Source organism: Coregonus clupeaformis, chromosome 30 (assembly GCF_020615455.1).
Source record: "Coregonus clupeaformis isolate EN_2021a chromosome 30, ASM2061545v1, whole genome shotgun sequence".
Classification (NCBI taxonomy): Eukaryota; Metazoa; Chordata; class Actinopteri; order Salmoniformes; family Salmonidae; genus Coregonus; species Coregonus clupeaformis.
In genome coordinates this window covers 15,893,341-15,907,640 of record NC_059221.1, presented here as the reverse complement: position 1 = coordinate 15,907,640, position 14,300 = coordinate 15,893,341, and the positions used below count along the sequence as shown (strand labels likewise).

Here is a 14,300-nt window from a genome sequence, read left to right as displayed (position 1 = left end):
TAGCAGACGCTCTTATCCAGAGCAACTTACAGGACCAATTAGGGTTAAGTGCCTTGCTCAACGGCACAGACGACCTTCCGGTTACTGGCCAAACGCTCTTAACCGCTAGGCTACCTACCGCCCCACATCCAATGTAACTTCATCAATTTAACAACAATGTCAATATATACTGTAAATCCATTTGTTGTGGACACCCATAGGCTAAGGCACTGGAAGTCTAAGAGGCATTGGGACTTCCTTAAAGCTATCTGTACTACTTTGTTTGATAAGGAGTTATAATATAATAATAATATGCCATTTAGCAGACGCTTTTATCCAAAGCGACTTACAGAGTTAACCTAACACTGCAGCTGGGGCATTCCAACCAATAAAGGGGTGGTCACAGAGATAAATTGATTGATCTTTATAGGGGTGATACTCTAACATTAAATATTTCTCATTGGATACAAGTCAACCTTTCCTGATGGTGTTTAATGTACAAGACACTGGACACAAACCAACCAACCACACATGATGGTCAATGTTCAGCAACGTGTAGTGTTAGTCTTAGCTCTCTTTATTCTTCATTGTGGAGTTGTCAATTCCCTAATATAAAATGATAGTAGACATGTTGCAAAGACTCAGGAGAGAATATTGGAAGGGAGTTCAGGTCAAACATAGCTACTGCTGGTGTTTATCTTACTGTTTCACAAAATACAAGCTTCACTCTTATGATTAACAATTTGCCTAGTTCAACTTCAAAGTTTTGCAGGTAGATGAGACCCACAAAATGGGTGAGGTTTTCACCTTTGACATAATTTGACTTTCTTTTTTTGATGACACGTCAGCAAACATTGGACTGCATTGTAGAACGAACACTCATAGCACTGTTTAGAAGCAGTAAGATCAATGGGTTTCTGTAGTTGTATTACAGTTGAAGTTGGAAGTTTACATACACTTAGGTTGGAGTCATTAAAACTTGTTTTTCAACCACTCCACAAATGTCTTGTTAACAAACTATAGTTTTGGCAAGTCGGTTAGGACATCTACTTTGTGCATGACACAAGTAATTTTTCCAACAATTATTTACAGACAGATTATTTCACTTATAATTCACTGAATCACAAATCCAGTGGGTCAGAAGTTTACATACACTAAGTTGACTGTGCCTTTAAACAGCTTGGAAAATTCCAGAAAATGATGTCATGGCTTTAGAAGCTTCTGATAGGCTAATTGACATCATTTGGAGGTGTACCTGTGGATGTATTTCAAGGCCTACCTTCAAACTCAGTGCCTCTTTGCTTGACATCATGGGAAAATCAAAATAAATCAGCCAAGACCTCAGAAATAAAATTGTAGACCTACATAAGTCTGGTTCATCATTGGGAGCAATTTCCAAATGCCTGAAGGTACCACGTTCATCTGTACAAACAATAGTACGCAAGTATAAACACCATGGGACAACGCAGCTGTCATACCGCTCAGGAAGGAGATGCTTTCTGTCTCCTAGAGATTAACGTATTTTGGTGTGAAAAGTGCAAATCAATCCCAGAACAACAGCAAAAGACCTTGTGAAGATGCTGGAGGAAACAGGTACAAAAGTATCTATATCCACAGTAAAACAAGTCCTATATCGAGATAACCTGAAAGGCCACTCAGCAAGGAAGAAGCCACTGCTCCAAAACCGCCATAGAAAAGCCAGACTATGGTTTGCAACTGCACATGGGGACAAAGATCGTACTTTTTGGAGAAATGTACTCTGGTCTGATGAAACAAAAATAGAACTGTTTGACCATAATGACCATCGTTATGTTTGGAGGAAAAAAGGGGAATTTGCAAGCCGAAGAACACCATCCCAACCGTAAAGCACGGGGGTGGCCGCTGTGGGGATGCTTTGCTGCAGGAGGGACTGGTGCACTTCACAAAATAGATGGCATCATGAGGAAGGAAAATTATGTGGATATATTGAAGCAACATCTCAAGACATCAGTCAGGAAGTTAAAGCTTGGTCGCAAATGGGTCTTCCAAATGGACAATGACCCCAAGCATACTTCCAAAGTTTTGGCAAAATGGCTTAAGGACAACAAAGTAAAGGTATTGGAGTGGCCATCACAAAGCCCTGACCTCAATCCTATAGAAAATGTGTGGGCAGAACTGAAAAAGCGTGTGCGAGCAAGGAGGCCTACAAACCTGACGTAGAGGAATGGGCCAATATTCACCCAACTTATTGTGGGAAGCTTGTGGAAGGCTACCCGAAACATTTGACCCAAGTTAAACAATTTAAAGGCAATGCTACCAAATACTAATTGAGTGTCTGTAAACTTCTGACCCACTGCGAATGTGATGAAAGAAATAAAAGCTGAAATAAATAATTCTCTCTACTATTATTCTGACATTTCACATTCTTAAAATGAAGTGGTGATCCTAACTGACCTAAGACAGGGAATTGTTACTAGGATTAAATGTCAGGAATTGTGAAAAACTGAGTTTAAATGTTTTTGGCTAAGGTGTATGTAAACTTCCGACTTCAACTGTACATAGCATCATACACTATCACCCTGACGCTCACTATATAGTCGCTGAGTGATTAATGCTTTTCACGTTACAAGACTGCAGTAATACAGCAGCCTATACAGAACTACTACACTTATTAAAGATGCAGTCCAGGATCCTAAGCACTTACACATTTTAAATATATTGTACGAATTGGAATTCGTAACATATCATACGAATTGCACAACAACACGTAACATATCATATGAAATGGATGATGTCATATTTTCGGGGACCCGTTTTGGCTCGTGAGCACTACTTTCAAAACAACTGGCTGAAATTATACAAAACCTCACCATTGCATCTCTGTTTCATGACTCAAACACATGTGACTCACGTGATATTACTTGCACAATATATTTTGGCAAGATGGGTTTTTTCAGTGACCTTGCCTTTGTACTGACTCTTGGCTGTTTCCAAAACAGCCCTGGACAAATGCCATTATAGAGTGCATCAGATATTGAAGACATTGCCTCAAAGCAGTTGACTCCACCACTGCACTTCCTCAACATCCATCATCATGAATATTCATCATTTGACACTTTGTGGGAGTTGACATGGATCTCATTGTGTATAAAACCAAGCACTTCTCATTGCATCTTTGCTTGGGGATGCTTGACTAAGACGAAATCTAAGGAAAGCTTTTAGGTCCCTATACACGTAAGTACATTTCAATATTTTCAGCTCTGTTCTGTGCAGTCTTCGTTCAATTTTATTCAGAATTGAACAGTGTAATCTACATTGTCAGAATATTTTAGATATTATCAGTGATATATTATTAAATGCATTATGATTATCATAAAATGTACAGTGGTCAGTACTAATAATTAAGCTAATTCGTTTTAGTTTAATTACCCCATTTGCAGAGCCATTGAATAGCCTATTAATTATGACATTTCCTTTTCCCTCCATAGACTGAACTTAAGACAATGGAGACCATAAACGAGATCATTCCATTCGCTAAGGAGATGCTGAGCCAGAAGCCCAGTCGGGGAATGATGAAGGTGTACCTGCTGGGTTCTACCCTGGCGTTGTTTGGAGTGGTCGGTGGGCTGGTGGAAACGGTCTGCATGCCATTTTTTGAACAGGAGCCATTAGATGAGGAAATGATCAAGCTGATCACAGAGGAGAAGAAGAGGCAAATGCTGGAGCCAGAGATAACCACTGTCGAGCCTGATGTTGTGGATGAGTTGCAAACAGAGATTGATGCTAAGAAGCCACTAGAAGGTCGTCAGAGGAGGGCGTCTATCAGGTCACATGCCTGTTGAAGATGCACTGCAACACCTTCTCATGTTGATTGAACTCTACACACACTAATGAAACCAACACTCAGAACACAAACTGTGGTGAAATAAGCTATGTCAACCAGGCAATCGAAAGAGATTGCACTTGGGGATTTTATCATGATAATTTGGCCATGTTTAGGGACCCCTTGACTTATTAGCAATGAGAAGAGAAGAGGCTGAATGGATGGATGGACGGATGCAACAACAGGCTACAGTGATGACTGGCTGCTGGGCAGTAGAAGCTCTGTGACTGATTGAGAATTTGTATTTTCTTTTGGCTTCCTAATAAACCTATTTTTGGTTACCACTGGGTCATGAAGTGGTTCATGTCAAACAGTGCTTGTGAGTACCCTACTGTAGCCTACCCAATTATGTATATAAACCCTAGATGACTGAAAGGGGGCGCTGTTTTAAAGCCACTGCACAGCTACAGTGAGGGAATAAAGTATTTGATCCCCTGCTGATTTTGTACGTTTGTCCACTGACAAAGAAATGATCAGTCTATAATTTTAATGGTAGGTTTATTTGAACAGTGAGAGACAGAATAACAACAGAAAAATCCAGAAAAACGCATGTCAAAAATGTTATAAATTGATTTGCATTTTAATGAGGGAAATAAGTATTTGACCCTCTCTCAATCAGAAAGATTTCTGGCTCCCAGGTGTATTTTATACAGGTAACGAGCTGAGATTAGGAGCACACTCTTAAAGGGAATGCTCCTAATCTCAGCTTGTTACCTGTATAAAAGACACCTGTCCACAGAAGCAATCAATCAATTAGATTCCAAACTCTCCACCATGGCCAAGACCAAAGAGCTCTCCAAGGATGTCAGGGACAAGATTGTAGACCTACACAAGGCTGGAATGGGCTACAAGACCATCGCCAAGCAGCTTGGTGAGAAGGTGACAACAGTTGGTGCGATTATTCGCAAATGGAAGAAACACAAAATAACTGTCAATCTCTCTCGGCCTGGGGCTCCATGCAAGGTCTCACCTCGTGGAGTTGCAATAATCATGAGAACGGTGAGGAATCAGCCCAGAACTACACGGGAGGATCTTGTCAATGATCTCAAGGCAGCTGGGACCATAGTCACCAAGAAAACAATTGGTAACACACTACGCCGTGAAGGACTGAAATCCTGCAGCACCCCCAAGGTCCCTCTGCTCAAGAAAGCACATATACAGGCCAGTCGGAAGTTTGCCAATGAACATCTGAATGATTCAGAGGAGAACTGGGTGAAAGTGTTGTGGTCAGATGAGACCAAAATGGAGCTCTTTGGCATCAACTCAACTCGCCGTGTTTGGAGGAGGAGGAATGCTGCCTATGACCCCAAGAACACCATCCCCACCGTCAAACATGGAGGTGGAAACATTATGCTTTGGGGGTGTTTTTCTGCTAAGGGGACAGGACAACTTCACCGCATCAAAGGGACGATGGACGGGGCCATGTACCGTCAAATCTTGGGTGAGAACCTCCTTCCCTCAGCCAGGGCATTGAAAATGGGTCATGGATGGGTATTCCAGCATGACAATGACCCAAAACACACGGCCTAGGCAACAAAGGAGTGGCTCAAGAAGAAGCACATTAAGGTCCTGGAGTGGCCTAGCCAGTCTCCAGACCTTAATCCCATAGAAAATCTGTGGAGGGAGCTGAAGGTTCGAGTTGCCAAACGTCAGCCTCGAAACCTTAATGACTTGGAGAAAATCTGCAAAGAGGAGTGGGACAAAATCCCTCCTGAGATGTGTGCAAACCTGGTGGCCAACTACAAGAAACGTCTGACCTCTGTGATTGCCAAAAAGGGTTTTGCCACCAAGTACTAAGTCATATTTTGCAGAGGGGTCAAATACTTATTTCCCTCATTACAATGCAAATCAATTTATAACATTTTGACATGTGTTTTTCTGGATTTTTGTTTTGTTATTCTGTATCTCACTGTTCAAATAAACCTACCATTAAAATTATAGACTGATCATGTCTTTGTCAGTGGGCAAACGTACAAAATCAGCAGGGGATCAAATACTTTTCCCTCAACGTATCTTTTACTCCATTGTAAAAAGATTTTGGAAGCTATAGAAATGCATTTATAAATGTGTCCATTCGTTTTTGCTAAGTATATTATATTACATACACCTTAATGCATACATTTAAATGTTTATATTTTATATTTGTAAAACATTTTAGGGGGTAGATCAGCTTTAATATTGCAGATAGATTGTAACATCCATCAATGTAATTGTCTGCATCACTTCCAATCCCCCATATGTTTTTTTTTTCTCGCAAATCCCAGTCCTACCTATGATATCATTTACGAAGATTATACCTTTTTTAAACATTCTTTAAAAAAATAATGGTTTTTCATCAATTTGTATATTTGAGTTTAACCACAATATCTGTTGCATTATTTGTTCTGTCGTTTCTGGAGGATTAAATTGAAATTGCAACCAACTTTCTATGGCTTGTGTCACGAACGTCGATAGATGAAGCGGACCAAGGCGCAGCGTGATAAACGTACATCTTTTATTGAAGTACACCACACGAACAAAACAACAAACGAAACGTGAAGTCCTAGGTTAACACAAACCTTTCAGAACAAGATCCCACAATGACTAGTGAAAACAGGCTGCCTAAGTATGGTTCCCAATCAGAGACAACGAGCTACAGCTGCCTCTGATTGGGAACCACCCTGGCCAACATAGATCTAACCGATCTAGAACGAAAACCATAGCAAACAAAACATAGAAAATCCACACCCTGGCTCAACAATTAAGAGTCCCCAGAGCCAGGGCGTGACAGCTTGTTTTAGAAATAGTGATATTTGGGAGATTATTTCCTTTTCAAATAACTGAAAGTGAGAGGTTGTAATCTGAATAAAGGGAAAAAGGCCATTCTTGAACATTGGGTGAGACAATCTTACTAATTTGCTAGAGAACCAGTTCGGATTTAAGTATAACTTTTGTATGGCTGAAGCTTTTAGTGATAGGTCTAATGCTTTAATATTGATTAATTTCTGTCCTCCGAATTCATATTCATTATATAAATAGGCCCATTTAATTTTGTCTGGCTTGCCGTTCCAAATAAAATGGAATATTATTTTCTCATATAATTTAACAAACTGTTCGCTAGGCGTAGGCAAGACCATAAGCAAATAGGTAAACTGGGATAATACTAAAGAGTTAATCAGGGTGATTTTTCAACAAATTGACAGGTATTTACCTTTCCATGGTAGCAAGATGTTATCTATTTGTGCTAACTTTCTATTAAAATGTATTGGACTGAGATCATTTATTTCATTTGGGATATGTATTCCGAGTATATCCACATCACCATCAGACCATTTTATTGGTAAACTACATGGTAATGTAAAAATTGTATTTTTTAGTGATCCAATACGTAATATAGTAAATCTATCATAATTTGGTTGTAATCCTGAGAGGTTAGACAATGTATCTAGATCCTCTGTGGAGGGATTCTAGTTGTGGATTTAAAAGAAAACATGAATCATCAGCGTACAATGACACCTTTGTTTTTAAGCCCTGGATTTCTAATCCCTTGATATTATTGTTGGATCTGATTTTAATAGCTAACATTTCGATGGCCATAATAAATAGATATGCCGATAGTGGACAACCTTGTTTCACTCCTCTTGACAGTTTAAAACTTTCTGAGAAATAGCCATTATTTACTATTTTACACCTAGGGTTACTATACATGATTTTAACCCATTTTATAAGAGATTCTCCAAAATTGAAATGCTCCAAGCATTTATATATAAACTCCAGTCGTACTTTATTAAATGCCATTTCAAAGTCTGCTATGAATAGCAGGCCTGGTTTCCCAGATTTTTCATAGTGTTCTATTGTTTCCAGTACTTGCCTTATATTATCTCCAATGTATTGTCCTTGTAAAAAACCTGTCTGATTAGAATGAATAATGTACGACAATACCTTTTGCTATAATTTTTGCATCACAACACTGAAGTGTAAGGGGCCTCCAATTTTTTTAATGGACTGGATCTTTATATTTTCCACTTGTATCCTGTTTCAGTAATAATGAAATCAGACCTTCTTCTTGAGTGTCTGATAATCTACCATTTACATAGGAGTGGTTAAAACATGCTAATAACGGTCCTCTGAGTATATAAAAAAAGGTTTGGTATACCTCAACTGGTATGCCATCCAACCCTGAAGTTTTTCCGGACTTAAAGTCTTTAATTGCATCCATAAGTTCCTCCTCTGTAATTTCACCTTCACATGAGTATTTCTGTATGGCTGTTAATTTTACATTATCAATAGAAAGACATCTCTACAATTAGCTTCAGTTAGAGGAGATGGAAGCGACTGAATATTATTTGGTGAATCATGGGTGACTCCATCATTTGTAACCAGTTTCATTAAATTCTTTTTGGTAGCATTTCTATGTTGAAGATAAAAAATAAAAAAAATGCTGAATTTTCCCCCATATTCCATCCAGTTTGCTTTATTTTTATAATATATTACGCTTGATCTTTCTTGAATAAGTTTCTCCATTTCTTTTTGTTTTTCCTCTAATTTATTCTGAGCCTCTATGTTACAGTTTTTATTGCTATCTTTCTGTTCTGTTAGACCTTCTATTTCCTTTGTTAGTATGGACTCTTTTGACCTAAATTGCTTTTGTTTTCGAGATGAGTACTGAATTGCATGGCCTCTAAAGGCACATTTAAATGTGTCCCATACAATAAGGGGATTTGCTGTACCTATGTTTTGTTATAAATTCCTCTGTCCTAGTTAAAAACAAATTATCATCAAATAGGCTTTGATTACATTTCCAATATCCTCGCCCACGTGGAAATTCAGTAAGAGTAATGTATATGCCAATTATATGATGGTCCGACCGCATTCTGTTCTTATCAACACTTTTTAAACTTTTGGTGCCAACGAGAATGACATAAGATAGAAGTCAAGACGACTAGCTTGATTGAGTCTCCACCATGTATATTTCACTAGATCAGGATATTTAAGCCTCCATATATCTACTAGTTCTAATGTATCCATGACATGCACAATTTCCTTAAGAGCATGAGGGTGATAGTTTCTAGTGTGATTTCCTTTACGGTCCATTGAGCTATTTAAAACAGTATTATAATCTCCCACCATAATAATAGAGTCTTGTATTGCTTGCAGGGTTGATGATTTATTATATATATTGTCAAAGAAGTGTGGATCATCATTATTTGGTCCGTAAAGGTTAATGAGCCATATCTGTTTATAACATATTTAAAATAATCCATCTACCTTGCGGATCTGTTTGGACAATTTGCACATTCGGATCGAAATTACTGTTAATTAATATCATCACCCATTTTAATGTCTTTGCCCATGGGAGAAGTATATTTCGCCCCCCCCCCCACCCCATTCCTTTTTCCACGCAACTTCATCTAGAATTGTTGAATGAGTTTCCTGTAAACAATAGACATTATATTCCTTCTCTTTAAATCATGTAAATATTGTTCTTCTTTTGTTATTATCTACGAAGCCATTACAATTATAACTGGCTATACATATTTAATCACATACCATAATGAGATACATTTAAATTGTATTATGTGAACTGAACATAAAAACAAAAAATAAAGGAGTTTTTTTGTTTGTTGAGAATACTGATGTTACTGACTCCACTACAATAAATAAATACATTTAATTGAAATACTGTAGAATTCTATTCATTCCTATGGAGGACTGCTCCTTCTGAAGACCAATATTGCGGCTGATGGCTTCAAAGCCTCTCATCAGCAATCCAGGGTTTATATACATAATTGTGACTAACAGGTGTTACTAGTTATGGACTGCCATAATATTATAGAAGAGAAGAATAAGGTATTAGTAGGCTGCTCTGGGTTTCAGAGGATGCACATATTGAAAAGGGCCAGGAATGCTGAAATGCTCATTAATTGGTGTAACAATAAAGAGGACAAAAGTGTCATACAATATTGAAAGACTTGAAGTTGAACTAAGGTTTAACTCACATTCACAAGCCTTCATAATGATCTTGAATGAAGCATTTTACTGAGCCTCGTTTATGCAATATGCCACAGAGTTATTTCTCACAAATACTAGCTTTTACACAGTTCATGCAGTAAATGGCGGCAAATCTATCTCAGAAGCGGAAACGGCCTGTCCTACCGGAAATGATGTCAGTACTGTTTTTCTGGCTGTAGTGTGCATAGATATTTTTTTGTCAGAAAGATGTAACTTTGTTAAATAACTATTTGGGAACAAATAAACAACCTACCGTGCAGATGGCGGGCGGATTCAGTGCCGTAGTAGGGGTAAATAAGTTGTCATATGTAACGTTAGCTATCAGGCTGGCTTGTCGAAATAACATTAGCTAACTACAATGATTGTAAATCAAATTAAAGTAGCACATTAAAATACACTAGACATTTTTCCAGAGTTTTGCCTCATCAAATGAAATCCATTAGCTATTTAACGTTAGGTAGTGTGGGGATCTATTTTCTTATAACTAGATGTGATGCCTAGCTTAGAAAGAATACATTAATGATTAAACATAATAGGTTTGTGCTGTACTGATATAGATTGTTTAACATAACAAGCTGTGATTAATGTGAGGAACCGTTAGGGGGTAGGCTGAGACAGGCTTGTGACTCACACACACTGCCTCTCTGTTAAACTGCTCAAGGACATGTGTTCTGCTACAAAGAAGGACAAACTATGTCTGAGGTTGCTGACTCGAGACAAGTTGTAAAGATAACAACTAATGCCTGGCAACAGTGAAGCGCCAAGGGGCTGGGACCAGCCTGTGCGCCATCGATAGGTTGGGTAAGTTTAAACCACACCCAGCCTCTACTCTGACAGGCCCAGCAGGGAGCGGGAACTATCTCTGTCAGAGTATTTAAAGAAGAACTTATAACAATGGCTCAGTTCTCTGACTGCCCTGCGTGGTTTTTCAGTGGGCCCGTATATACGAACATCATATTTACCATTCAAGTGTTTGCATTAATTAAAATACTAGTCTATTTTAGAAGACGTGTATTGACCTCTTTTTGTTCCTATACCAGATTTGAATTGACGCAACTTGACAGTAGTTAAGTTTAAACGAATGTTGTTGACTTGCTGTTCACAATCATGTCATTCCATTTGCATACTGGCTTCGTTGTCAATAATGCTGTGTTAACGTGTAGGTAGCTAGTTGGCTAACCATGAGAGAAAGTGTTTTCTCACTGACATCTCAATGTTTTACAGCGTTCAGGGGGTGGTAAGGCGACGTCCAGCCTGACAGAGAACTACCAGCTTGCAAGGCGTCGCACCCTCCAAGTGGTGGTGAGCTCTCTGCTGACAGTGTGGGTTTGAGAGTGCAGAGAAGGCTGCCGTGGAATCACTGAGATTATCCAGAGCTGTATGTAACCATTGTGTTTTGATGTAATTCATACATGTTTTGAGTTTGGGATTAAACTAATAACCCTTTGCTGGCTTGAATTAAACTGTTGCTCAATTGGTAGAGCATGGCGTTTGTAATGCCAGGGTAGTGGGTTCAATCCCCGGGACCACCCATACGTAAAAATGTATGCGCACATGACTGTAAGTCGCTTTGGATAAAAGCGTCTGTTAAATGGCATATTATATTATATTATATTATAAGTGAAATCACCACAATTGTCTGTATTGCTGACCTCTCATCTGTGTCTATTCCCTGTACTTTTTCAGACATATCTGAAGTAGGTCGTTGTGCCAAGGCATACTGTGAACACACAGCCCGAATCACACCCACCCTCGCTGACGCTGTGGTCACACTCATTGAAATGGGTTAGTTTAACCTAAGGAAAGATGCAAAAGAAATACAGGTTGAATATGAAATCTCAATTTAATTTGCCTTCATTCACTTATTTGTTTCACGTACCACCACAGGATTCAATGTCGACACTCTGCCAGGGTATGTCAAGAGATCACAGAGGATGGTTATAACTGCTTGTGAGTCTTTACTGTTAGTAGACCCTCAGGTGGGTGGCATTTAGACTAGAACTGAGCACAAAACACAAGAACACTACAGAGCAAGCTGGTAACTGGTCCTAGAATGAAAGTAGGTATGACGCTTAACTGACAATCTGTGTATTTTTCAGCTGCAGTGACAAATGCTCCTGTGATCCCAAAGGCCTTGATCGCTGGACAGAAACGCACTCATCCCTCCCACATCCCCAGCCACTTCCCCGAGTTCCCCGATCCTCACACCTACATCAAGACTCCAGTGAGTCAACCACACTTCTTACAGTTTTCACAGCCAGACACATACTTGACTTAGTATTTATACACTTTTAAACTTTTTCCAGTAGTCTAGTGAAAAGATTTTTAAGATGAATAAATGAGTGAGTTTCCTTTCTGTCAGACGTTTCGGGGGCCTGTGTCAGATTACCAGGTGGTGCGAGAGAAGGCAGCTTCTCAGAAAAGGGATGTAGAGCGAGCACTCACATGCTTCATGGCCAAGACCGGAGAAACACAGAGCCTCTTCAAGGATGATGTCACTGCCTTCCCTTGTGGTCCTCTGTAGCTCAGCTGGTAGAGCACGGCGCTTGTAACGCCAAGGTAGTGGGTTCGATCCCCGGGACCACCCATACACAAAAAATTTATGCACGCATGACTGTAAGTCGCTTTGGATAAAAGCGTCTGCTAAATGGCTTATTATTATTTATGTGAGCGAGTGCTCGTTGTTGTTGTCAAGCATGATTCTCATTCATGCTGTTGAATTTGAAAAAATGTCCCTTCAGTTTTGCATAATCTGCACAAAGATGCTTCTAATATGGAACAGAAGTTTACTGTTCCCGCTGATCTTATTTCCTACGAGAGAGTGTTGGATACCTGTGTTTACATATGTAATAATACTGATACCTTTGTGATTGTGATTGCCAGTGATCGCAGCGCGGCCAAGCTCCATCCCGTACCTCAGTGCCTTGCTGCCCTCAGAACTGGAGCTGCAGACTCTGGAGGAGACAGACTCCTCTGAACAGGACGACCAGACCGACAGCGAGAACACGCCAGGCAACAACCTCAATGTGAGTCAGGGACATGGGCCAAGGGAAATATTTAACCCCGATTCTTTATAATCTGCAGTGCAATGTGGTAGGCCTATACAGAAATAACTTTTCATTAGAAAAATCAAGGCCCTCCTAATGAGGGTGTTACAAAGCCATTCATTGTTAAGAGCAAATCTATATTAAAATGTACCTGGTGTTGATTGCTACTTATTAATTTACAAAAATACATATTTTTTAAATTAAGTTTGTTTTTCTCATCTATGCCTTTCATCAAATGTAGGATGATCCTGGAGCTGATAAGGAGAATTCTGTGCTGCCCCCTGGGGGCGTGGTTCCCTTGATGAAGGTCAGTGAAGAAAACATGATTGACAACCCATACCTGAGGCCGGTCAAGAAACCCAAAGTGAGGAGGAAGAAGTGAGAGCTACTACACGTAGCACTAATTTGGACTTAATCTGTTAGCCACAACGAAGGGTGAATCGTAAGAAGCAGTCAACAGCTCTGTGCCTCTGAGAAGTGGACCCACGTGGAAATCTGGGGTCAGGGACTCCAACCTCTCAACTTTCTACATGGCAAATACTGCTCATTATGACATCCTTCACAAGTACATTAATGAGCAAACAGACATTTTGCAATTCATATTTTTCACATTTGTGGAATGGTTGGAACATTTGCTAAAATGTGATGTTATTTATTTTTACCCATTTCCAAATGATGATTAAAGTCATTTGTGAATAATGAGCAGGAAACATGTTTTGATTTGTATTTTAACATGAAAACCTTTCATTTACCCAAATATACACTGAACAAAAATATAAATGCAACATGTAACGTGTTGGTCCCATGTTTCATGATCTGAAATAGAACAACCCAGAAATTTTCCATACGCACAAAAAGCTTATTTCTCTCAAATTTGGTGCACAAATGTGTTTACATCCTTATTAGTGGACATTTCTCCTTTGCCAATATAATCCATCCACCTGACAGGTGTGGCATATCAAGAAGCTGAGTAAACAGCATGATCATTACACAGGTGCACCTTGTGCTGGGGACAATAAAAGGCCACTCTAAAATGTGCAGTTTTGTCACAACACAATGCCACAAATGTCTCAAGTTTTGAGGGAGCGAGCAATTGGAATGCTGACTGCAGGACTGTCCACCAGAGCTGTTGCCAGAGAATTGAATGTTCATTTCTCTACCATAAGCTGCCTCCAATGTCGTTTTAGAGAATTTGGCAGTACATCCAACCGGCCTCACAACCGCAGACCACGTGTAACCACGCCAGCCCAGGACCTCCACCTCCGGCTTCTTCACTTGGGGGATCATCTGACACCATCCACCCGGACAGCTGATGAAACTGTGTTTGCACAACCCAATAATTTTTGCACAAACTGTCAGAAACAGTCTCAGGGAAGCTCATCTGTGTGCTCGTCATCTTCACCAGGGTCTTGGCCTGACTG

The 14,300-nt window shown here is 39.6% G+C and overlaps 1 protein-coding gene and 1 pseudogene across 1 annotated transcript; both read left to right on the top strand.

The window, feature by feature from the left end:
- The first annotated feature begins 3,112 nt into the window (after nucleotides 1-3,112).
- On the top strand, nucleotides 3,113-4,122 carry LOC121546738 (G0/G1 switch protein 2-like). The gene is made up of 2 exons (XM_041857974.2): nucleotides 3,113-3,192; nucleotides 3,447-4,122. The coding sequence occupies exon 2, from the start codon at nucleotides 3,462-3,464 to the stop codon at nucleotides 3,798-3,800; it is 339 nt and encodes a 112-aa protein (XP_041713908.1). The 5' UTR covers nucleotides 3,113-3,192; nucleotides 3,447-3,461; the 3' UTR covers nucleotides 3,801-4,122.
- Nucleotides 4,123-10,092: 5,970 nt separating this feature from the next.
- LOC121545293 lies at nucleotides 10,093-13,261 on the top strand (annotated as a pseudogene).
- Nucleotides 13,262-14,300: the final 1,039 nt, after the last annotated feature.